Raw genomic sequence first — 26,858 nt, forward strand, 5'->3', positions numbered from 1 at the left:
ACTCTCAATAAAATGGGTATAGAAGGAAAGGACCTCAACATAATAAAGGTCATACATGACAAACCCACAGCCAACATCATACTCAACAGGGAAAAACTGAAAGCCATCGCTCTGAGAACAGGAATAAGACAAGGGTAACCACTCTCACCACTCTTATTCAACACAACACTGGAGATTTTGGCCAGAGCAATTAGGCAAGAAAAAGAAATCCAAATAGGCAATGAAGAAGTGAAACTCTCTCTTTCTGCAGACAACATGATTTTATATATAGAAAACCCTAAAGAATCCACTGGAAAACTATTAGAAATAATCAACAACTATAGCAAAGTTGCAGGGTACAAAATCAACTTGCAAAAATCAGCTGCATTTCTGTACTCTAAATAACGAACTAACAGGAAGAACTCAAGAATACATCCCATTTATAATTGCAACAAAAAGAATAAACTACCTAGGAATAAATTTAACCAAGGAGGTGAAAGATCTATACAAAGAAAACTATACGACATTACCAGAAGAAATTGATGATGACATAAAGAAATGGAAAGATATTCCGTGCACATGGATTGGAAGAATACAGTTAAAACGTCCATACTACCTAAAGCAATCTACAGATTCAATGCAACCCCAATCAGAATCCCAATGACATTTTTCATGGAAACAAAACAAAGAATCCTAAAATACACGTAAGGCAACAAAAGACCTCAAATAGCTAAAGCAATCCTGAGAAAAAAGAACAAAGCTGGAGGCATCGCAATCCCTGACTTCAAAATATACTACAAAGCTGTAGTAATCAAAATACCATGGTACAAAAACAGGCACACACATCAATGGAACAGAACTGAAAGCCCAGAAATAAACCCACACATCTATGGACAGCTAATCTTCGACAAAGGAGCTAAGAACATATAATAGATAAAGTCTCTTCAATAAATGGTGTTGGGAAAACTGGACAGCCACATGCAAAAGAATGAAAGTGTAGACCATTATCTTTGGCCATACACCAAAATTAACTCAAAATGGATCAAAGACTTGAAGGTAAGCCCTGAAACCATAAAAACCCTACAAGAAAATATAGGCAGTACACTCTTTGACAGCAGTCTTAGAAGGATCTTTTTGATTGTCTTCTCAGATGAGGGAAACAAAAGAATAAATAAACAAGTGGAACTTCATCAGACTAAAGGGCTTCTGCAAGGCAAAGGAAACCAGAAACAAAACAAAAAGACAACCCACCAACTGGGAGAAAATATTGGCAAATGATATATCTGACAAGGGGTTAATCTCCAAAATATAAAAAGAACGCACACAACAACAACAACAAAAAAAAAAAACCTGACCAAAAAATGAGCAGAGGATATGAAGATTTTTTCCAAAGAAGATATACAAATGGCCAATAGGCACATCAAAAGATTTTAAACATCACTAAATCATCAGGGGAATGCAAATCAAAACTACACTAAGATACCACCTTACACCCGTTAAAATGGCTATAATCACCAAGACAAAAAATAACAAATGTTGGAGAGGACGTGGAGAAAAGGGAACCCTCATACACTCCTGGTGGGAAAGAAAACTGGTATGGCCACTATGGAAAACAGTATGGAGATTTCTCAAAAAATTAAAAATAGAAATACCATATGACCTAGCTATTCCACTACTGGGGATTTATCCAAAGAACTTGAAAACAACTATTCAAAGAGACTTACGCACCCTTATGTTCATGGCAGCATTATTCACAACAGCCAAGAAGTGAAGCAACCCAAGTGCTCATCAAGTGATGAATGGAGAAAGATGTGGTGTATATATATATACAATGGAATACCACTCAGCCATAAAAAAAAAGACAAAATCGTCCCATTTGCAATAACATGGAGGGACCTTGAGGGTATTATGTTCAGTGAAATAAGCCAGACAGAGCAAGACAAACACCACATGATTTCACTCATATGTGGAAGATAAACTAACACATGGATGAAGAAAATAGTTTACTGGTTACCAGAAGGTAAGGGGGTTGGGGGAGGCATAGGGTAAAAGGCACATTTATATGGTGACTGACAAACAATAATGTACAACTGGAATTTCACAATGTTATAAACTATTATAACCTCAATAAAATTTTTTAAAAACTAATTGCATTTCTGTATATCAGTAACAAGTAGAAAATTGCATCGTAAAAGAAAGATATCATTTACACTAGCATTTTGTCAAATGAAGCCTCTAAGTATAAAACTACCAAAAGTTGAGCAAACCCACCATGGAGAAATTTATAGGATTTTCAAAGACATTAAGAAAGACCTAAGTAAACGTGGAGAGATATACTATGTTTATAGGATGGAAAAAATCAGTATTATAAGTATGTCAACCTTTCTCCAAATTGATTTATAGATAGGATACAATCCTGATGAAAACACCAATTTTTTTTTAGAGGTAGGGGACTGAATTCTAAAATTTATATGAAAGAAAAAAGATCAGAAATAGCCAGGACATTCTTGAAGAAGAATAAGAAGTCTGAAGCCCTCTCCTTAAGCAATATCAACATCTATTATAAAATTATAGAAATTAAGACAGTGTTGTACTGATGCAAGGAGAGACAATTTGACCAATGGAAAAAACATGAATGTATAGGTTTTTGCTTTATGACACAAGTTGCATTTCAGACCAGACTGTTCAATTATTGGTGCTTAGAAACTGGACACATTTATGAAAAATAAATGAAATTGGACTCCTACCTCACACCATATGTAAAAATTCATTCCAGGTAAATTAAAAACAAAACGTGAAAGACAAAACTATTAGGTTTTTAAGATAAAATATAGGAGACTATCTCCCATGATTTCAGGGTTGGGAAGTATTTCTTAAACAAAACACGTTTGCTAACCATAACATTTTTATAAAACATAAAGATTGACAGATGAGTCTATATTGAAATTTAAAATAAGGAAAGATGACACAAAGAGAGCATGCCAGAAATTGAGAAGAGGTGCAATATATATAACTAACAAAAGAGTAGTATGTAAAATGTAGACATATATAAAATATATAAAGAACTCCTATAAATCAGTCACAAAATAAACCACCTTCCAAAAATCACAAAGACAGGAACCAGCAATTCAAAAAAGGGAAAATTCAATAGCCAGTGAATGTATAAAAACATATCTAACCTCAGTAACAGTTAAGAAATGTAAATCAAAGCTACGAGATGTCATTGTACAGCAGCCAGACAGGCAAAACTTTTAAGATCAGGCAGTGCAAAGTGCCCAGGATACGAAGAAAGGAAACCTTCACACACGAGGGGCAGAAATCTAATGGCACACTTTTTAAACAGTGAGGCACTACATAATAAAGTTGAAGATACCCTATGACCAGCAACTCCCCTCCTGGCATTTACTCTAGAAAAACTCTTGCAAGGAAACATGTTCAAGAATGCTCACAGCAGCAATGTTTGTAATAGCTAAAAATTGCAAATAATCCAAACATCCATTTACAATAGAATTGCTGAATAAATTGTGATAGGATCAAAAAATGGAGCAGTACATAGCAACAAGTGAACTCAGTTACAAGTGGAGGCACCAGTTATCAACACGACACTCAGATTACAGGTATCAATGTGACCTCAGACGTGAAGCACTGAAGTGAGGATCCACTCTCTGTTATTGTCAGGAGTGCACACACAGGTGGTGAAGTGATAAGGAAAAGCAAGGCAGTGAGTGCCACAACGTCAGGACGGCTTCCCTGACCAGAGAGAGCAGGATACAGAATCAGGAGTTGTCAAAGGGGCTCCCGGGTTACTAGAAATGCTCTATATTTTAAACGAGGTATTAGGACCACGGCTTCCAGCCTTATAATTAATCTTTAAACTCACACGTCTTAAATACACGCAAAACTTAATTATATAGGAAAAAATCCATATAACCAAAAGCCGCTTTTTAAAAAAAAATTAAGATGGACAAACCAACACTGCAACAAAACAGCTCTTGCCAAAATCACCTTCTCGTTGGGGCTGGCCCCATGGCCGAGTGGTTAAGTTCGCGCACTCCGCTGCAGGTGGCCCAGTGTTTCGTTGGTTCGAATCCTGGGCGCGGACATGGCACTGCTCATCAGACCACGCTGAGGCAGCATCTCACATGCCACAACTAGAAGGACCCACAACGAAGAATATACAACTATGTACCGGGGGGCTTTGGGGAGAAAAAGGAAAAAATTAAAAAAAAATTCTTTAAAAAAAAAAAAATCACCTTCTCGTCGAATGCGATGACCGCTCTCCACCCTCCTCTAACCGCCTACCGCAGCACTCAAAAGAGCCAACCACGGATTTCTCGCAACACTGTTCCTCCGGCTCCGGGGACACTCCAGGGCTCCTGCTCAGCCTCTCAGCCTTGGGGGCACTTCAGCCTGGGCCTCAGTCTTCTCTGTACTTTCTTCCTGGGCAATCGCACTGAACCCAATACCTTCAAATACCGTTTGTACGTTGATGAGCCCTAAATGTGTATCTCTAGCCTGGCCTCTCCTTTGAATGCCAGGCTCATAAATCCAACAGCTGAGTGAACATCTCCAACACTCTGTCCTCACACTCTAGCCGCTGTGGCCTCCCAGGACAACCACCCCCTTCAACTCAGGAATTTCCATGCTCGGCCTGGGTTCTCTCTCTCTGCACTACCGACCGCGAACTTCCTCCAGGTAGTAAGTCGGGACAACTGTAGGGCTCCCCTCAGCTCCTCCCCAATCTCCTAGGGATCACTCTGTCCTCCACGGCCAGGTGTACAGTGTCTTCAGACTCATTGCTGTCTGGTTCTTTGGGTGGTTTGTGTGTTTGTATCAGGCAGGAGAACAACTCTGGTCTCTATTATTCCATATCTTAGCCACAAGTGGAAGTCCTCTCTCTCTAATAATTCCAAAAGTGCAAATTAAAAATGGGACATCATAAGTGCTTAATAAACATTTGCTGAACAAAATACATAATTATAAAACTACTGAGTACTAAGAAGGGTCTTGTCTCATCAGTGAGGAAAAACAAATAGCAAGATAGCAGGCTTAAACTCAACCAAATGAAGAACAACATTAAAGGTAAACAGTCTACAAGTTCCAATTAAAAGGCAAGATTGTTAGATCGCATTAAAAACAAACAAACAAAAGTGTTACCCAACTATACTCTGTCTACAAGACACTTACTTTAAATATAAAGTTACAAATCAGTTAAATGAAAAAGAATGGAAAAAGATATACCATGCTAACACAAATCAAAAGAAAGCTGCAGTGGTTGTAATACAGACAAAGCATATTTCAAAGCAAAGAACATTACTAGGGATTGAGAAGGTCACTTTATAATGACAAAGAGGTCAATCCATCCAGGAGACATAACAATCCTAAACACTTATGAACCGAATAACAGAGCTTCAAAATACATAAAGCAAAAACTGAGAGAAACACAAGGAGAAATAGACAAATTCATAATTGTAGTCAAAGGTTTCAACAACCCTCCCTCAATAATTGATAGAAAAAGTAGACAAAAATTGGTAAGAATGTAAAAGACTTCAACGAACCAGCTTAACATAATTGACTTCACAGACCACAAAACAGCAGAAAAAAGATTCTTTTAATGTGCACTCAGAACATTTTACCAAAATAACTCTATCTAGGGTCACAACACAAGCCTCAATAAATTGGAAGGATTCACCTCACACAAAGTATGTTTTCTGACTACAATGGAATTACATTAGAAATCAAAAACAGAAAGATATCTGGAAAATCCATAAAAATTTGGAAAGCAAACAACAAACTTCTAAACAACTCATGAGTCAAAGAACAAATCAAAAGAGAAATTAGAAAGTATTCTTAAATGAATAAAAATTAAAGAATATATTAAAATTTGTAGAGTGCAATTTGTAGAAAGATCTTAAGACAATTACCTTACTTTCCATCTCAAGAAAAAAAAGAGAAAAACTCAGACTAAGCAGAAGAAAAGAAATAATAAAGGTTAGAGTAGAAATCAATAAAATATAAAGCAGAGGGCCCGGCCCAGTGGAGCAGCAGTTAAGTTTGCGTGCTCCGCTTTGAGGGCCTAGGGTTCGCCAGTTCCAATTCTGGGCAAAGACCTATGTACTGCTTACCAAGCCGTGCTGTGGCAGGCATCCCACATATAAAGTAGAGGAGGATGGGCAGAGATGTTAGCTCAGGGCCAGTCTTCCTCAGCAAAAAGAGGAGGATTAGCAGTGGATGTTAGCTCATGGCTAATCTTCCTCAAAAAGTATATATATATAAAGCAGAAAAGCAAGAAAATCAATAACAAAAAAAGTTGCTCATTTGAGAAGATCAATAAAATTGATTATGTCCAACCAGAACAATCAAGAAAAAAATCCCACAATTTACCAATAACAGAAATAAGAAAAGTTGACATCATTAGTTTCTACAGATATTAAAATAAGAAAAGACTATAAAAAACACTATACCCACAAATTCAACAACTTAGATGAAATGGATCAATTTTCCGAAAGACACAACTACCAAAACTCACTCAAGGAGAACAATTCAGGAACAATTTAAGCAACAAAATAAAGTAGGATTGAACTATAATCCAAAGTATAAAATAATTATCTGAGTCCATACTGATATTTTTAAATGCTTGAATAAATATATGTGGGAGAAGAGACAAATCTCCCATGCAGAAGAATTCTAAATAATTTATGTAAACATTGCCCCCTTGAGCATGAAAAAGAGGAATAAAGGAGGAACTGTGTGGTGGAGAAAACAACCTCAGCCAGGTGATCAAGGTCAATATCCACAGTAATGAGCCATGTTGACACTGTGCACCCTGGACCCTATGGAATGAGAAGGGCACTTTACCTCTGTGATCTTCCTCCCCAAACCCATAACCCTAGTCTAAACACGACAAAAACGTGAGACAAAAGCCAATTGAAGGACATTCTATAAAATGACCAGTACGCCTCAAAACTGTCAAGGTCATCAAAAACAAGAAAAGCCTGAGAAACTGTCACAGCCAAAAGGAGACACGACAGCCAACTGTCATGTGGTGTCCCAGACAGAATCCTGGAAAAGAAAAAGCACCGTCCAACAGAAATATGCAAGAGCCACACATGTGATTTAAAATTTTCTAGTAGTCATATTGAAAAATTAAAAAGAAACTGGTAAAATTAACTTTAATAATATATTTTATTTGAGCAAACATACAAAATATTGTCACTTCAATATATAATCAGTATGAAAAAATATTGAGCTATTTTACATTCCTTTTTATTCCTACTAAATATTTGGAATTGGGGGTGTACTTTACACTTAGAGCACATCTCTGTTCAGACGAGGCACACTTCAAGTGCTCAGGAGCCACCTGTGATGGACAGGGCCGAGCTAAATAAACAGCTATGATCTAAAGTTGACACAATTAAATTAGTTTAATCACAGTGATCACTCTGCATTAACTGTAGGCTAATACACACATATTTGTTCCCCTGAAGAATTTCACTTTGTGGTTAAAATGACAACAGAAAGAGCAGCAGCAGCTTTGCTGTAATTCTCTACACATGTTGGTTTGTCTGGAGTTTCTTTCCACAAACTTTACCGGGGGGAGAGTTTGTCCACACCACGGACTTAAATAAAAACCTCTATGCTGATGAGCATAGAACCTAGTAGATCTCAATTTAAAAAAATAAAAAAAGACAAGCCAGAGACAAAATATTTGCAAATCACTTATATTCTAAAAGACTTATATCCAGATATATAAAGAATTCTCAAAACTCAATAAGGAAACAACCTAAAAGAAAGGGACAAATATTTTACAGACATTGTTTCAAGGTAAATAATCAAATGAAAACATGCTCGACATCACTAGACCTTAGGGAAATGCAAATTGAAACCACAACAAAATGCCACTACTCACCTACTGGAATATCTAAGGTTAAGAGGGTTGAGCACAGTAAGCACTGACAAGGATGTGGAACGAGTGGAACTCTCATATGCAGCACTGAGACTGTAAAACAGGCCACTTTGGCAGTCTCTTAAAAAGTTACACATAAACCCACAGATGATCTAGCCATCCTCTCCTAGTCACCCAAGAGAACTGAAAGCATTCATCCACATGTAGGCTTGTACACAACTGTTCATGGCAGCTTTATTTACAGTAGTCAAACACTGGAAACAATGCAAATAGCCATCAACAGGTGACAAGATAAACAAATTGTGATATACCCACATAAACTATGCACAAAACAAAAGGAACTCTACAAAGGCAACAAAAAGGAATAGATCTCAAAATAATTATGGTTAGTGAAGAGGCCAGAAACATACACAAGTACATTTTCTTTAATTCTGTTTGTATAAAATTCTAGAAAATGTAAATGACCCATGATAGAAAGACCAGTGGTTGCATGGTGGGGGACGTGACGGGGGGCGGTGGGCAGGGAGTGGAGGTGGTTACAAAGGAAACTTCTCAGGGGGGGATGGTGGTGGCTTCCCTGGTGATACACACGTCAGGCCTGGTCAGACTTAGACTTAAACCATTTGTGGTGTGGTTACAACTAGCTAGTGAGGCTACTACTGGGTCTTGGTGTGTTGTATGTTCTCATGCATTTGTGTTTCTTCTTTAAATTACTAATTGAGATGCTTCGAATGTTTGTAGAATTTATATTGGTTTAAGGGGCCTGCTATAACTTATAGACTTCATTGTAAATATTGCTATTAGATTTTCTTAGTCTGTCATTTATCTTAACTCTTGTAGTGTTGCCTTTTACTGTGTAAATGTTCCATTTATGTAGTCAAAATCTGTCATATCATCCTTTATAATTTTGCCCTAGATGTCATGTTAAGAAAGTGTTTACAAACTCTGAGGTTATAAAAATGCCTCATTTTTTTCTAGTAATTGTAATGCTTTTATTCTTCATATTTAAACTAACACCTCTGAATTTGTTTTCTTGTATAATGAGTTAAAGCTCCTACTTTAAATTTTCTCCAAATGGTTTACCTGAAACCACTTACCCCAAAGCATGAATTGAATAATCAGACATTCCACATATCTCTGAAGTATACCTTCAGTATACTAAAGTTTCAGGAATATTGGCATTTTTTTGGATACGTTATTCCATTGCAGTGCTGTTTCTTTTTATTCTTGTGCCATACCACTTTAGACACTATAGCGTTGTATTTTGATATACGGTTTGGCAAATTTCCCTTTATCCTTCTTTTTCAGAAAGAAAAATTGAGAAAAGAAAAGCAAACTTCCTGGAAATTTGGAAATTGTAACTATACCCAGAGTCAAACGAAAATATAACAGAATCACATACTAGTTAGGAATTAACGACATGGAACATTCATTCTACGATACCCGTGATGTAACTAAAGGTAATGCAGAGGATGCCTCAGTCAGAAATGCAATGAGAAAGGAAATTCTAGAAGCATGACTCAGGAAACAATAAACCCAAAGAGGAAGGTATTAAATACAGAACAGTAATTTATAAATAATTAGCTAAAAAATGTATCTGTAGTAAAATATAAATAACACCATGAGAGAGAGAATTCTTGAAAGACCTAACTGTAATCACACTTGTCAATGTGACCAGAAGAAAAATGACACACAAATACATGTTAGGAATGAAAGGAATATAACTTAAATATGAATATTTCAAAAATTATAAAGGCATCTACGTAAAAATTAATGCCAACAAATTCTAAGGTCTAAATGAAAATGTACAATTTTCTAGGAAATAAAAACAACCTCAGAATTAGAACATGTGAATAGTCTCGTAAACACAGCAGAAAATGAAAAGGTTGTTCATAATCGACCCACTAAAAAGGTGCCAAGTAACTCGTACACTATTAAAACTAAGCGGGTTGTTAGGAAGAACAATGACGAGTTAGGGCTGGAGCACTGAGCACATCTCAGCCATCACTCTCCCTCGCTTTTTCACCCAAATTCCAACAGACCCTCACAATCCAGTCCAAGTCACCAAATACAGAATCCACCCAGCTCTACTTACCATTTACATACTGAATTGCATTCGTTTGGTTATTCCCATATACCTACAAAAATAACTGCTATTTTTGAACACTAAATTTCAACAAGTTGCTCTACTCTGCCACACAACTACTTAAATGCATATGAACGGGGGAGGGGCTGTGCTTGCTCCCTGGGGTGGCCAGCCACCCTCAGTTCTACAGAAGTCTTCAGAAGACAGGGATTGGCGGCTTGTCTCCACTACTTGTAGCTACGGCGTCCACACCCAGCAGCCCCAGCCACGAGCAGCCCATGTTTACCGTGGGCCACGAGCCCAGTTTGCAGCTTCAGCTGTCAACAGGACGTATGGGTGACACTCGTCCCTTCACAGAGACTTCGTGCCTTGTGACGCAATCTGAGTACAACCACGGCTATTTGATGAAGTGCTCTCTTCTTAATAAGTGGGATTTCCAAGTTGGCTGTACCCCTCTGTCCTATATTTTAAAGTCTGGAGGACATATCCTCCAGAGATGGGAGAGTCACAACGCCATGCATTCTGCTGACGACGTGGAAGGCAGGCCTCTTCCCCTCTTCAGTCAAGCCTGGGAACGCAAGAGGACAGGGGAGCGACAAGTCCTTCTGCCCAAGGATAAACGTGCCTTCAGCACAGCAACAGAACTTCCTGGGCAGATGAGAGGTGTCCTCCATGACAGAAAAGCTAGCTTGGGCTTACTTGAGCTGCCCAGGGCAAAAGGCTTCACTCCACCAGAACACAAGAGCACCATTAAGAACCTACTGAGCCAGAGGCTGTGCAGACAGTTATCTTCAATCTTTACAACCTACAAAAGTTACGACGATTGTCTTTCTCTGGATGAAGAAGTGACCTTCCCAGGGTCGTGCTGGGGTCTCTGCCTCCAGAGACGACTCACCCCCTGTGGCAGGCTCTCGCATCTCAACCACTCCAGTGTGGGCCCCCAATCCATTGAAGCCCTTGCTGATTCTGGTTGATGAGACCCTGCTCTGTGACAGGCCTGCCTGTCCATTAAAGTGACATCTTCAGTGGGTCTGAGATGAGTTCTTCCAAGGTCTCCTCCACCCACCACCGCTGGCCTGCCCTGACCCTCTGTGGTCTCTGCCTCCATCCTCTAGACTCACAGCTCTGTTCTCAGTGAGACCTGTAACCCAGCCTACAAGAGCCGTCCTGGCTCCACAGAGGGCCCTTCTCAGAAGCTCCTCCAGAACCCACAGATCAGGCCTCATCACTTGATGGCTCCTGAGCATCAATGGAGTTTTAGTCCCAAATCTAGAGGAGCATTTTCTAGAGTGCTATCTACTGAGGATTACTCTCTGGAGAAGGCTTCAAATAAATAAAAGTAGGTTCCAAGGGCAAAAAGCTTTGGGAAATTCCTCCTGGGGATACACAAAACACCATCATTTCTGAGATGCTTTGCAGTAGAGAAACCTGCTCCAGATTTCTGATTTTACGAATTTTTAAACTAAAACTAAAACCATATCCTAAGCAGCTCTGACCCGTCGCTGGATTCACTTCTGCACAGCCAGGACTCCTGACGGCCCTTTTACTTTAAAGGGACACTATGCCCAAAGGAGGCAGGTGTGACAGCAGGTAAGTGAAGGGCCACGTCACACACGCAGTGAGTGGTGGCACTCCCTCTGGCTCGACACCGAGAGCTGCACGCGGTCTCAGTTCTTGGTTTCACTGATGAAATATTCATATACTGAAGCACAGTAAATCAAGCTCTGTCAAAGCCAGTGAGCGCAGGGTCTTTCCACAGACTATTCAAGAAATAACCAATACATGTGAAAGATAATCGCTTTTAATTTTCTAAGTTTTCACTTATTATGCAACATAATAAAGGCAGATTTATGTGACTCGATATGACATTTTACAAAAACATTTCCCTCCAACATCTGATCAGTAGTATATAAATATTTACAATGAAAAAATAGGCAAGGAAAAAGGAAATCTTCATTATCCAAGTCAATTTCTTTCCAATGCTTATCAGAATTTTGAAAATAAAATACTTCATTAACTTTCTAGTCCCCATATTTACATACTGCTTCAGGTGACAGATGTTTTGTTCCACGTCACTCCTACTTTGTTCTACACTGTTCTAGTTCTATCTGAAAGAGTAAATTAAATATAAAAATGTAAACTTCGAAGGAAAAGAACAATAAACATGTGTAAACGCACTAAGATATAAAGGTTCTTAATATTTTACAACACTAAAAACAAAATAAAATGCTCTATATATTTTCTTAGTAGGGACATTTTGTTTCAATTTAATTTGACTATATTAACAAAAAATTGCCTCTAAGGAGAATGTTAAAAAAATAGTGATGACATCACCACCTTAACTGATGGATATCCACCGCCCTAGTTTTTGCTAAAAGAAACTGATTTAAGTGGCAAATATAAATTATATCACGAGGGTTTAAGAAGCCTCACAAAGTGTGGTATCTTTTAAATATGAAGACTTTTAGAAATAAATTTTAATAGTGCAAACCAGCCTATTTAACTTAGTGATATTACAAATAGATTCCACTCCGATGTATAAAAACAAGACTGATTCCGCCAGACGCCACGCCGAGGAAACACCCAAGCGTCTGTGGGCAGGAACGGTGGACGCCCGCAGCTCGTTCGTCACCTTGAGAATTTGAATGTGAGTGTTTGTGTCTAAGAACGCGATTAATAGCAGGGGCGGCTCCTCGGAGGACACGAAAGCCCTCACGTGTGGGAGCTGCGCCGCCCTCTGGCGCCCAGGGACACCCGGAGTCTTGGCTCTCTGGCTTTATAATGCTCATTGAAGTCCAACCTGAAGCTGAGGAACCGGAGACTTTCATCCGAGCTGGTGGTCAGCAGCACCAGAAACTGCTGCACGATCCCCTGAAAAGAGACACAGAGAGTGAAACGCTCGTTTCAGAAAGGAACTGTCCACAAGCCCATCCCACATCCCACCATTCTCATCTCACTTGAGGCTGTTTTTCCTCCCAAATCCACAAGTCTCACATGAACCCCCACCATGGCAGGCGTCTGGGTGACAAGAACTGCTCTGGGTTCACAGAGCCAACGGCAGCCCATGTTCAGGAAATATGCCCATTATACAATACAAATTAGCAAAGCATACATTTTATTTAAAAGAACTAGCCGACAGACTTTTCCTTTTTGCCCTGAGTTGTACAAGAATAAGCAAAACAGCCAAGCAGCTGATGATAACCCATTCTGTTCTTTTACTTTGTATAGAAAACTTCGTGTTAGTTGCCCCTTTCATCTTTCACGTGAGTTATGAGGGAACGTTAACCATAAAGCCCTGACGGGGAACAAAGTGAGACCAGGCTCTAAACCTCAGGGTCCAGGGCCTCTGCGGATGGGAGGCTGTGCTCGCCTTCCTGAAGGGCAGGCAGAGGGCGGCCCCAACACCTCCTTCTCAAGGGGGCTTTGTAAAGATGATGGGATATGATGGAAGTTTATGAAAACTCTGACAGGACAGAGTCACGGACTGCTTCTGTTCAGGGCTGAGTAAGGCACTCAGTAAGTACAATCTCCACGCCGCCAGGCTCCACGGCCTATCTCACGGCTGGCAGACACCTGTCTGTCCAAGGTAAGTGCTGCTCGTCTCTACAGCTCCAGTTTGGAGATGTCCTTATCTGCAGGGAGAAGTCACTGAAACACCACACATCCGTCTCCATCCTCCCCAACTGGAAGAGCAGTCACTTTCCCTCTCCCTGCTTCCGGGGCCATCCTGGAGAGCTGGCACGTGCGGAGACTCACGTATATTAGACACGGTAATTTTACATTTGAACAAGCACGCAGTGTGCCTGTGTGCGAATGTCACTTTGTCTTCCTGGGTAAAAGACGACTTAGGAGAAAGCTCCTAAGGATGATATTGCTAAAAATATAGACAGTGACTTCCTGTTAAGCCATGAAACGGAAACAAGATGATGTGTGAAACCCTCTACAAGGAAATCTGAGGAGCATTTCGTTCCACGGTTTGGGGCTCTCAGTGAGCACTCATAAGCAGTAAATGACTTAACATCCTGCCGTTACAAGCACCAATACAAAGAGAACCAAAAAGGACTTTTTTGTTAAGAAAAAGAAATCTGAATGGTAATGATTTATAATGATTAACACTGTAATTTGAGTAAAACTGGGATTATACTGATTCAGATTACTTTTTAAAAAAATTTACTGGGGTTGCCCAGTGATGGTTAAGTTCATGTGCTCTACTTTGGTGGCCCAGGGTTCGCAGGTTTGGATCATGGGCACAGACCTGCACACCACTCATCAAGCCATGCTTTGGCAGCATTCCACATACAAAACAGAGGAAGACTGCCACAGATGTTAGCTCAGCAACAATCTTCCTCTAGAAAAAACAAGAGGATTGGCAATAGATGTTAGCTCAGGGCAATCTTCCTCACCAAAAAGAAAAGTCTTAACTCTATCAGGAAAATGTGTAACCGTCATTGTCTCTTTTAGAAATGAGCACATGGACACATGTTTAAGTTACATGTTACTCCTTTGCAGCTGTACAATCATCTTAATGAACAGTATGGAAGTGACCATCAGGTATCCATCTTTAAGAAATGAACACACTACGTACATGACATTGGGTCAAGAGGGTAGCTCATTAATCACAACATCTGGCCAATAACGATATTTTGGCATTGAGTATAAACCAGTCATTACCACCATTTATGAAACACGTTTTCAAGAAAAATGCACTAGTAGGCCAATGTCAGAGTAAGACCACTTGCAAAACAGGTAAATTTCGCCCTTAGTGATACTGAAGAAAAATACAAAATTAAAAAACATGACAACTGTGGGAAGCAAATTAGGTCCCATGGAACAGGGCGGTGGTGTTTCCTTTCATGTTCTGAACCACAGGAATACATCAGCACACAAAACAGAAGGTTCAAAGGTCGGAGGTCAATGCTTGATTTGTCTTTCCAATAGTTATCAGTAACTGAATGGAAAAATTCTTCATAAAGTCTTTTCATCTATATTTCCACCACCAAAATCACACTGAGAAACAGATGCAATCAGAAACCAAGCCCACGAAATAGAAATAAGGAGCAGAGCACAGAGACCGTGTCAGTCGGCTTCTCTCAGCAACTTCAGGTCTGTCCACTCAGCTACCCCGCCCTCCGAGCCCAGCTGCCCTGGCTCCTGGGCTCCTCTCACCACAGCTTCCCGCACCTGTGATCCTGAGGCACTGTCAGCGGGCCCGCAGTACATGCCACACCTCGGACTCACAAAGAAGGCTGAGCCGTCTTCCCAGAGCTCCTACCCACGGCCAAACACTAGCACCATCCCAGGCCGGGGTTCCAGTCCCGGCCGCACCACAGAGCAGGCAGCCCAGAAGCTCCGGGAAGGGTCCCGGCCAAGGTGGGCCCCTCTGTGGCTGCTACTCACACGTGCACAGAAAGTGCTGGCTGATGGAAATGACTCCTTCCAAATCATTTTGACGGCACCTGTCAATTACAGACAACAAGCAAGGGGAGGATTCGCACAGCAGTTTTCTTCCCCTAACACACACCTGGTAGAAGTGTGTCAATATTCGCAGCTGTGAACACATTTTTGGTATAGATTCTTGAAATTCGTGAATCCTCTGGTTCTCCTCCTCCTCCTCTGCTGCTGTCACTCCCCACTGGCCCTGAAGAATCAGAAGGACCAAATTACATGAAAATCTGGATGGAGAGGCTGTCAGAGGGGGACTGAGATGGAATGTTAGGAGGGGGGATGCATGCTTTGTATGCCCCTGGACTGCTAAAACACTTGCGACCATTTTCTATGCCAAAGTGTTCTCCAGCTTACATTTTTCAATTAATAATGTACCTTGGAAATATTTTATATTAGTACATATGAGTACACATAGAACTCCCTGTTTTTAATAACCATGGTATTACACTGTGTAACATGGAACAATTTAGATAATTCGTCACAAGCTCACCAGTCTTTTGCTGTTACAAACAATGCTGTAATAAATAACCCTGTATTTTTCTGTCATCCTGTACACATTTTTAATACAGACAGCATACATAAAAGTGGAACCAGGTGGTTGAAGGTAGTGGCACCCCTTAAACCTCACAGTCACTCTCTACTTCAGTGCGAATGCTTCCTACTATCTCCCCCAAGCATGACGTATTTTTTTGTAGTGGAGAAATATCCATCTATGTCTACTCTTGTTCTCAATCAGTGGTGAATTTCACTAAATGCCTTTTCAGCCAGCATATATAGGAATTATCATAAGATTCTTTCCCTTTTATCAGTTAACATACTAGATTACATTAATAGATTTCCTCCCCCTTTGTATTCCTGAAATAAACCCCAGTACTGGTCCATTATTCTTTAAATATTCTGTTAAATATTTTCCACTGACATTCTACGTAAGACTTTTTCTCTCAATCTCTATAACCCAGAGCTGGTCTTTCTTCTTGTATTTTGGTGTCACCTTCACAAGCAGAATTTGGGAGCTTTCCTCTTCTACGACTTGGGACAGTCACTGAGCACTCAAGCTCATCACTGCTGGAAGGTTGGCGGGGTTTCTCGGTACTGTCAACCCGGCCCCTTTCAGGCGGCAGACTACGCAACAACTTTACTTCTGGTTTGGTAGCTGTTCTGTTCAGAATCTGTTTTCTCTTCGGGGGTCCATTTTGGAAATGTATAGAAAATCATTTCCCTCAAGTATGTAGGTTTATTTGCATAAAACTGAGCAAAATCATATATGGTTTTTTCCTCACTTATTCTGTACGTTTGTGCTTTCTCCTCCCGTTATCTCTTGGGCTAGTTAATAGCTTATTTCCCCACCATCCCTTATACCCCAAAAGAAGCTGGTCTTGGATCTTACTAGCCCCTTTGTTCTGTCTTCCGCTTCACTAACTTCTGCTCTTGTCACCACCAGATATCGCCTCCGGCCCCTCAGGGGCATTTCACGGTTGCCTTCCTAGCGTCAAGTGGGGCGTCTAGTTTACTTACTTTCTCTCTAGTGTATTAACATAAGCACTGAGGAGGATGGAGTTTCATCATCACGTCCTAGTCATTTCTGTGCGTCTGAGCTCTTGTGGTCTGAGAGAAACTGAATTATACTTCTAACAGTGACGTGTTTTGATCCACTTTTCCTGTAGTTCCTACTCTTCATTTTATGACTATTGATACTAGACTGTTTCGGTCCTCATGATTTGCACCTGTCATTGTCACGAGGCACCCTCACCTGGTTTACTGCTTTTTGCCCTATCTGTAGCCTACTTTCCTTTGAAGAACTTCACCTCCTTAGTGTGCCTTGTCCACTCTTTTCTCTTCACACTTTCTACATCACCCTGTTCCAAGTGTCTCTTCTACACCAGAACTTCGCAACCGGCACGTCTTCCCAGACAACGAGCCAGCCTCCACCACAGGTAATCCAACCCACTTACCAAGGGGACCAACCAAACGGTGTCTCTCACTGAGAGTCCTCTTCTTTCAGCAGGTGGGTTCAGCTCAGTTACCTTTATTGATAAGACAGTACGTCTGGTCTTGGTTCTGTCATATATATATGAAATGTTTTCTGATTTACTTGAGGATGGTAATCTTTCACTACATAGTCTTTGTTTCTTCTGATAATCTGGAAGATTTATATTTATGTTCTAGTGCATAACTTTATAACTACAGCTTCACAAAACTTACCATTTTCATCATTTTTTACTTTAGATGGCATTGACAGCCTAATCAGAGCAATAATGATTAGTGTCCTCCTTCTTTTTTGCTCCCTGACATTAAAAGACATTACTTTCATGTTTATATCTTTTAATATACTTATACCTGTTTTATTTGCTTTATGAGCTTTAAAACACATTTTTTGATGTTGGGTTTTTAAAGTTGATGAAATTACAAAATTTATATTACTTCCTATCTCTTCTTCTCCTACCAAACTTTTATTTTTTAAACAAATTTTTTAAATATACTACTTTACTGTAGTATAATACATACAAAGAAGTACCAGAATCCTAAGTGGACAAGCATGAAAAACTGTCACGAGATGAACAGACCAAGCACCACCATCTAGATGAAGAGACAAGACGTTACCAGGGCCCCAGAAGAACATCTCGGGCCCTTCCTGTCACAACCACTTTCCCCTCTCAGAGGTACCCAGCTACAAGGTATGATGTCTGCAGTGTCTAAGAATGCATTCCTGTTGAGTATGTACGTAGGAGTGGACAGGCTGGGTCAGAGTATCGTCAAATTCAGCTTTAGTCAACTGCCAGCCAGCACTCCCAAGCGGCCGTTAACAGCTTCTCCTCTACCAGCAGGGTATAGCAGTTCTCAATTTTTCACATCCTCATCAACATTTACTGTTGTCCACTTCAAAATTTTACTCATTCTCTTGGGGATGTAATGCATATCACTGGGGGTTTTTAACCTTCATTTACCTGAGGACTACTGAGGGTGAGTACCTTTTCATAAATTTGAGGCCTATTTTGAAAGGAGTTATCTTATCGATTCCTGAGAGCTCTTTATACATTCTGGTCACTTACCAGCTGTCACTTACGTGTACATAAATATCTTCTCCCATGCTATAGGCTTGCTTTTTCATGTTCTTAAGGGTGTCTTTGATAAACAGACATTACTAATTGTAAGAGAATGATTCATTTTTAACTTATTTTATAGTTATTCTTAAGTTGCCTTCTACAAGCTCCAGCATTTTACCTTCATGTTCAGATTTACAACCACCTCACGGTGGCTGTTTGTATGTGTGTGTATGGGGTGGGTGGTAGGGTCAAGACACAGTTACCTAACCCCGCTGACTGATGCTCTATTCCCCACTGTCCTCAGGGCCACCTCGATGAAGAATTGATGACTCTAACCGTGTGGGGCTGTTTCTTGGACGTTATTCTGCTCCACTGGCTTGTCCCCCGTGAGCCAGCACTGTTAATTACTGTAATTATATTGGAAGTCTTGAGCGTATATGTATACTCAATTATAAATGCATATCCTCTAATTCTGTTCTTGTTCAATATTCTCTTCACTATGCTAGGCCTTATGTATTTCCACATAGATTTTAGAATTAGTTTATCATTTTCTATCCCCCCAAAAACACAAACTGTTGGAATTAGAAGTGGGATCCATGAACACCATATATTCCTCTATTTATTTAGGGGTCCTTTAACATCTCTCGGGGAGGCAGTAGTCAGCAAATTTTTTTTTGTAAAGGACCAGAAAGCAAGTATTTTAGGATCTGGGAGCCCTAAGGTCTCTGCCACATCACTCAGCTCCACCGCTGCAGCACAGAGCCAGCACAGACAGGGGAACGAGCAGGCCCGGCTGTCCCAGCGACACTGTCTACAGAGACCGACAGGCAGCAAATCTGGTCTGCAAACCTCAGGCTGCCAGGCCCTGTTTTACAGTTTTCTGTATAGAGGTCTTGCATATGTTTTATTACATTTTAATCTTCTTTTAATGGCATGTCTCTTAAAACTTCATTATGTTTGTTGCTGATAGGAAGAAATATAATTGATTTTTGCATAGTGACCTTGTTTTCTGCTACCTTCATAAATTCACTTCTTAATTCTGGTAATTTACCTAAAGATTATTTTAGATTTTCTATGTCAACAATCATGAATTTTGCCAAAAAAAAAAAAAAAAGGGAAAAAGACAGCTTTCTTTCTTTCTCTCACTTTGTATTTCTTTTTCTTGGTTTACAACACTGGCTGGCCCGCAGGGCAACACTGAATAAAGTGGGGACAGCATCTCGCCCCACAATCCATCCACACCACTAAGTATGATGCTTCATTGTAGATATCTCAGACAAGACTTACCAGATTTTCCTTGGAATTAAATTACTTTATCTATTGAGACGATCACAAAATCTTTCTCCTTCAGTCTATAACTGTGGTAAATTGTAACATTTCTACTAGAATGACAGAAGAGCTCTGCACTCTTGGAACAACCTGGAACTCATTGGTAAAGGCCCATCCTTCAATATATCACAGCTTGGCGATATTCTCCTGGGCTTTACACCCACGTTCACGACAGAGACTCGTACAGAGTGAAGAGCAACAAAAGCCAGACTTGTCTAAATGCTTTGTTTTGTAGATTTGACTTTGGAAACAAGTAGCTATTTTACATAATTAAATCCAACTTTGTTTTATAACTAAAAGCTATCCCTAAAAACTAAAAGCAAAAATGAGATCAATTCACCTGTGTACTGAGTTGGCATGACCTCACGGGAGTAACCATTCCCAGGGGCATTACGACGTAGAATCTCATGCACACACCGAGTGGGACACACTGCTCACTAACCACACTGTTGCTACACTGTTGGGGGCAGTACCACGACTCTCGCTCTAAGACAGGTGTGTGTACAGTGTGTGGGGGTAAGTGTAGTCAGATAACAATGGAGGAAGCTGTTAGAAACAAAGATTTCCAATGTCTAACATATTAAAAGAAAAAAAGAAAAGCCCTTTAATCCTAAATTTGCATTGGAAGTATCATCATAAATGTAGGAGTTCTGAAGAGAAAAGTGGAAAGCAAGCAGAGGACTGGAGGAGGAAGAGGACCCTTAGGAACCCTCTGCCCAACAGCAGCACGAGAGAAAGAAAGGACAAAATGCTGACAGTGAAGCAGGCAGGGCTGACTCCAGCGCAGCATCCTCGCAGGAGGGTTCTGAAACCTTTCTCTGAGTCTTCTGCATAAACTCTTTAAAACTTCAGTGGACCTTAGGTCTAAATGACCGCTTCATAAATTATTTTGCCTACTGAATTTAAATGACTTCTCAGATACAGTTTCAGCTTTTAGATCTCCTACCGTAGCCCTAAGCATATCTGAATAAAATACACTGAATAAACCTGACTTATTATGTAGATCTGTTCCACTCCAGCACGGACGGTTAACAGTCTGGAGAGGGAACCATCAACTCCCACACAGCTGGCTGCCATGCTATTCTCAGAGTGTGACAATTCTAAGGACTAGTTTTTGCAGATTTCCTCCAGAAGGGCAGATTCTCTGGGGCATGTGGGCAGTTTTAAAAATCACAGCAGTGGTTGGCACTTATTGAATACTTACTAAACGCTAAATAACTGGCATACCTCACCACACGTAAGTAACTCACTCCCATTTTACAAATCAGGACACTACATCTTAGAGAAGTCAAGTCACCTAGAGACACAAAGCCACTGAGTTACAGTCGGGGTCGAATCTTCAGTCTGCCCGGTACCGAGGCGTGCCAGGGCATGGGCCAGGAGTCTCTGCGTCACAAACTCCGACATGTCAGAATCAGAAGCAACTGCTCTTGGCAATACAAATGGAGTAAGTGCTATACCTATTTCCAAAATCTCCTGAAGAAACAACTTGTGCTCTAACTGGTTGTGAATTTTCCAACCTAAATATGACCCTCTAACACAAATTTTAAGGGAATACTCAAAAAGAAAACTAAACAAACTATATTAACTGAAAAATCTGTCACCACCCCAGGAATAAGCAACTTGAAAAAGTAAAAGATTAAAAAGATTATATCAAATACGAGAAATCCCATAAAACACCAAACTTGCTCAATAAATCTTTGTAATTCGAGGTCATGGAAGACATGAAATACTTTGGCAGGGTCACTGAAAACAGCCACAGGTGCGGAAATTTGGTTCCCATGTGTATATGTGCACCCCTCAGCTTCAGATAGCAGAGTGAGGCAGTGTCAGGCTGCCACGCGGCAGAGACACCAACACAGACACCTCAACATTTACTAATGAAACGTGGCAAGGGAACACTGGTGTCTTTGTTTTGTAAAACATGATGATGATAGTGATGGTGACCACTCCGTTTAAAAGTCAGTACCTCCTCAGGGCTCCAGATGTAGATGGGAACACAGCCTCAGCTTTGTGAATATTTCCGCAGGAAAGCTACTTGTTACATTTGTGATTACTGTGGCAGTAAGTTTATTATTTAAATTAATAAATCCACCGGTATAAAAACCATACCTCAATTTCACGCTGTTTCTTTTTCTCTTCAAACTGTAATCGTCTCTGCAGTTCTTCTAGAGCAGCTCTGTAGATTGCATCTTGAGCGTTCTGAAGTTCAATAATTTGATCAAACACGGCTCTAAGCTGGTTTAAAAGTGCCTAAAGAGAAAGGAAATGTTTTTCTTTTTATCAACAGACTTCATTATGCTTATTACTATGTTTTTCAAATAGAATATTGATAATTAGTAAAAAGATACTACAAAACAAGATATCAACTCACATTGTCAGTGCTCACTCGTCGTTCACTGACTCATTATCAGACCCTCACGGAGCACCACCAGGCAGCAGGCACTGCACCAGGCCCTCGGAGAGCAGGGAGCTGTGCTGCAAGAGCAACAGCAACAAGCCCTCCACACACATCACCACCAGAGCTCACACCAACCTCACAAACCCCAAGCGCTGGCCCACATGCCAAAGCTAGCAGTGAGCAGCTGGGCCGGGGGGGAATTATTCCAAGGATTAGAAAGGAAAGGAAAGCACCTCAATTTTTTTTCTTTTGGTGACACAAACCAAAACCAGACATGGAGAATATGAGAAAGGAAATTCTTAATAAAATATTTTTAAAAATCCAGCAAGGTTTTAAAAAAACGGGGTATCATATTTTATACCAGGAATGAAAGGATGGTTTAACACTGGGAGAAAAACTCTACATGTTTTGAAAACATATCAATGTCACAGTACATATTTCTAGTTCATTTCTTATGAGTGTTGCAGAGTATTCTTCAGTATAAATCTACCATATTTTAGTTATTTGTTCTCTTAGTGTGGCACAGAAACAAGAAGGAAACAGAATGAGATCTACAGCAGAAAATCATTTATGTCAACATAAAATATATCCATTCAAAATACCATATATATACCTACGGTGGGACAGCAAACACACTGACACTGGTGCCAGCCGTGGGGAAGCGGCGGGGAACTGCAGAGTTGGTGAAGAGGTTACCGTTAAACCCAACAACCACCAGAGGACTTCTGTGGGCATGGTCAGCAGTGTGCCACAACTGAAGAGGAGGATTAACTCCATCCTCTGCCATCTTAGATTTTTTAAAAGTCCGTTAACAATTTTGGGGGGAAAAAAGATAATTTCAATAGTTCAAGAAAAAAATCGTGTTAAAATGTAACACCCACTCACAATTTATATAAAACATGTAAACTAGTACTAGTTTCGAGTACAAACTAGTATTCTAAGGGACCTACTCAATTTGAGAAAGGTCCTATCAGATGTCTTGGCAAACACCACAGTTAATGGCAAAATAAGAAAACAGATCCTTAATCTCGGGAATAAGGTGAGGAGTCTCACCTGAGCTCCCAGTCAACTTAGCTAACACCCTAACGCAAGAAAAAGCAGCAGAAGGCATACCCTGTGGAAAGAAAGAAACAAAACCGTTTTTCCTTGTAAAAAATAGGATCTAGGGGCTGGCCTGGTGGCACAGTGGTTAAGTTCGTGCACTCCACTTCGGCGGCCTGGGGTTTGCCAGTTCTGTGCCAGGTGTCCCACATATACATAAAGTAGAGGCAGATGGGCATGGATGTTAGCTCAGGGCCAGTCTTCCTCAACAAAAACAAGGATTGGCAGCAGATGTTAGCTCAGGGCTAATCTTCCTCCAAAAAAAAAAAAAGATAGGATAAGCAGATCTAGAAAATTTTGGAATAAAAAATGGATAAAAGATCAAAATAAAGAAATTAATAGCACTCCTATAGACCAGCCAAATTCCACAAAGGTAGTAATAATCTAACAAAAGATGTGTAAGATGTTTACGGGAGAAAAATGATATAACTTTATTGAGCAACATAAAAGAAACCTAGATAATTGGAGAGGCTCCAGTTCACAGATGGGAAGACACAACCAAGCTGATTTGGGGAGAAACAGAGACCTTGGCCTAACTCCGCTGTTGAAGACAACTGAAGAGCAGTGAAGACACCTGCGCCATTCCCATCCCCATCACCTGAGGGCGACCTTGTCTGCTAAAACACTCCCCCTTTCCGAAGGGGCGCAATATGGGAGTTCAGATCTGGTTCACCTCGTTGTGGCAGCACCATTAGCAGTTGAGCTAACATCTGACTCTTCAGGGAAACAAAACTCACTAGTATTTGCTAAATGGCTCCCGGAATAACCTAACTCAAGAGAACGCAGATATCACAAAATGAACAATTCACGTTTTCCTTCATTTACTACAATGCACTGTGGGAAAGGATGACGCACGCACACTGATTTGCTGATAGAAGCAGCCGCGCAGGTAAAGCTGCTCCTCTGGTTACAACGGAGACCCTGGGATTCATACAGTAAACACTGTGCTCATCCTGAAAGTGGTTTGTTCTCTTGGAGGGGTCTTATTTTTATGACAAAAAAGTAAAGCAAAAGATGGAGATGGTCTAATTTTTTGTTTTTAATAAAGATTTATTTCCTCTAATTTGTTTTTTATTGTGGTCAAATAAAAAGTTATTTTTGGAACAATCTATGTGGTGATTTTCTGCTGCTTACTTCAAGGTAAGGGTGCTATGGGCCCCTTTTAGCAATCTGTTCATACAGGACAAGTACAAAAGTGCATTCTGTGGTGATGTCAGTTTGCAACAGTTCACTGCAATTTGACATTTTTCTCAACAACGCACAAACACAAATTACAAAAATGTACACACAACGTACAACTGTCATCCCACAACCTCCACCTTCAAAATTATGTGTATCAAACAGCCTTGTTTTTCTTACTAAGTGGTATAATAAAAATATACAATTCATGCCAAGAACAGACTGTTTTAATCTGTTATATATATTGAGTTTCTTAAAAAACAAAAACATCTCTAGTGGTCATTTTAAACAAACCATCAAATTAAAAGCAAAACCATCAGCCAAGGGACCATTTCAGAAATGATTAGAAAGCCTTTAGCATAATGACTCCCTCAGTGAAGTCAGTAGAGACAAACTCATGTAAACCTTCCATTATCACATGAAAACCTTGCTATAGGCAAAAATATTTTCTCCTTGGACTCTGTTCATATCGGTGGAAATCTTCCAGAGGCAAGAAGAATGACTATTTAACTCGTTTCATACAGAATTTTCATCTATCTAAGTGGGTTAAAACTCCTATGTTATCAACTGAGTTCTCCTTATTTGCCACAATTAATCCGATTTCAGTGTGGGTATAACCTCAGTAGTTCACACATTTTCCGAAAAGCACTAAATCTCTCATAAATCTCTCTGTCAAGCATATACACAAGACAGTGACTTTTAATTGTTTAAAAACAGTAGCAACTAACACTTAGGTACCAGGCACTATGATAAACAGTTTATGTGAATTACATAATTTAATTCTCACAAATCTACAGAGAAGAGTATCATGCCCTTTTAAAACACAAGAACACTGGGGCACAAGCTGTGAAGTTGAACTGAGACCTCGGTCCATCTGCCTGCAGAGTCCCTGTACTGACTAGGACACTCAGCACACACATGGCAGCAAAGGCCTCGAGTCCAGGAACAATGTCCTAGCTGTTACAACCTCGACTCATCCGAGAGTGTATCAGGACACTCATCTACAACTACTGAACAATAAATGTGTCACTGACAGACAATGCACAAACTTTCTGTGATCTCAGCCTGATAAGGATGAGGTTAAGTAATAGCAATAGAGGCTAAAAGGCTTGAGATGTGCATTTCTTAAATTACTAATTACACTCAAAGTATTTTAAATTACTCTTGTGCCATTATTTCAAATTATTTATAAAAATATTCTATATAGAAGCATCTTTGATCTGAGCGATTTTTTAACACACATGACCGCTAATTCTTTAATAATGAAATTTGGCATATCAAAATATCTGTTTTCCTAGCCATGGCTGACTAACCAGATATACTAAAAATGCAGACAAAATTAAAGCCCTTTCAAGCGGTGCATTTCCCACAGAAGGACCCTTGAAGAGAGTGGAGGTTTAGTCCAAAGCAGCCCTCTGCAAGCCTAAAACTTCTCTGAAGTTGCACATTTAATGTCAAAAATGTACTTGAAATTTTGCCTCCTACTTCACAATATACTTGTTTCAAGTGAAAGCAGTGTGTTCCTTGTTTCCCTAGATCTTTGAATAAATCAAAACTCCAGGAAGACTTGCAACATGGACCATGCAACTTTGACAACAGGGCTTAAAGGAAAGAAGTGTGGGCCCAGGAAGCTTCAGGTTCACCTGCACAGACACCGACGTTCTAACCCTCGCAGCTGGTGCCGTCTTCATGAAGACGGGACGGAGAGCAGAGCAGGTCGCCATCCCCGGGAGGAAACGCACGTGCAGCCTGGAGGCTGCGTTCTCCTGCACCTCCGGACAGGCCCCCACCGCTCGTTCTGTCCTTACGGCACTTTGCTTGGTTCACTGTGCTCAGATGTTACCCCTCCGTAACTCAAAAGCATCACTCAGGATTAACTCTTCTCTTTTCAACAACCACAAGAAGACACTATTATTACATCTAGGAAATAAACGAGTGTTCTCATACCCTTTACCATTTTTATACCCATTTTAGAGCATGTTCTTGTTTCAGCACTATTGTTCCAATTCTGTTCAGAATCAGTGTTCCTGGAAGATCAAATAACAAATAAACTTGTCTCAACAAATGTGGGCATCAGGCAATTTCTAAGATGCCCCATTTGACAGGAATCCAAGGAAAGAAGACTATTATTGTTGCTTCTTGTTTCTAAACAACACGTCAGTCTTACCCTGGAGTCGGTGTCCAGCAGACACCGGGAGATGATGGTGTCCAGGAACACCTCATGTGCTGCAATGATATGGTCCAAGTCTTGGGCCTGCTGCACTTTGTTCCAAAGTTCATCCCAGGAACATTCTAGCACCTGAGAAACAATAACGTGAAACTTAGGGATAAAGTCACGTTCTTCCCAGTACAGGGTCTTCTACAAAATGCACCACACAAAAGCAGAAG

General features: G+C 40.3%; 1 protein-coding gene across 1 annotated transcript in view; it reads right to left on the reverse strand.

The window, feature by feature from the left end:
• Positions 1-11,754: 11,754 nt before the first annotated feature.
• Positions 11,755-26,858, reverse strand: part of TUBGCP3 (tubulin gamma complex component 3) — an 83,128-nt gene continuing 68,024 nt past the window's right edge. The window contains exons 19-22 of the mRNA XM_044779681.2: positions 26,638-26,769; positions 21,902-22,042; positions 15,493-15,609; positions 11,755-12,842 (exon numbers count right to left, since the gene is read on the reverse strand). Of these exons, the coding sequence (XP_044635616.1) occupies positions 12,684-12,842; positions 15,493-15,609; positions 21,902-22,042; positions 26,638-26,769 (549 nt within the window). The 3' untranslated portion in view covers positions 11,755-12,683. The remainder of the gene's footprint in view (positions 12,843-15,492; positions 15,610-21,901; positions 22,043-26,637; positions 26,770-26,858) is intronic.

Source organism: Equus asinus, chromosome 11, assembly GCF_041296235.1.
Source record: "Equus asinus isolate D_3611 breed Donkey chromosome 11, EquAss-T2T_v2, whole genome shotgun sequence".
Lineage (NCBI taxonomy): Eukaryota > Metazoa > Chordata > Mammalia > Perissodactyla > Equidae > Equus > Equus asinus.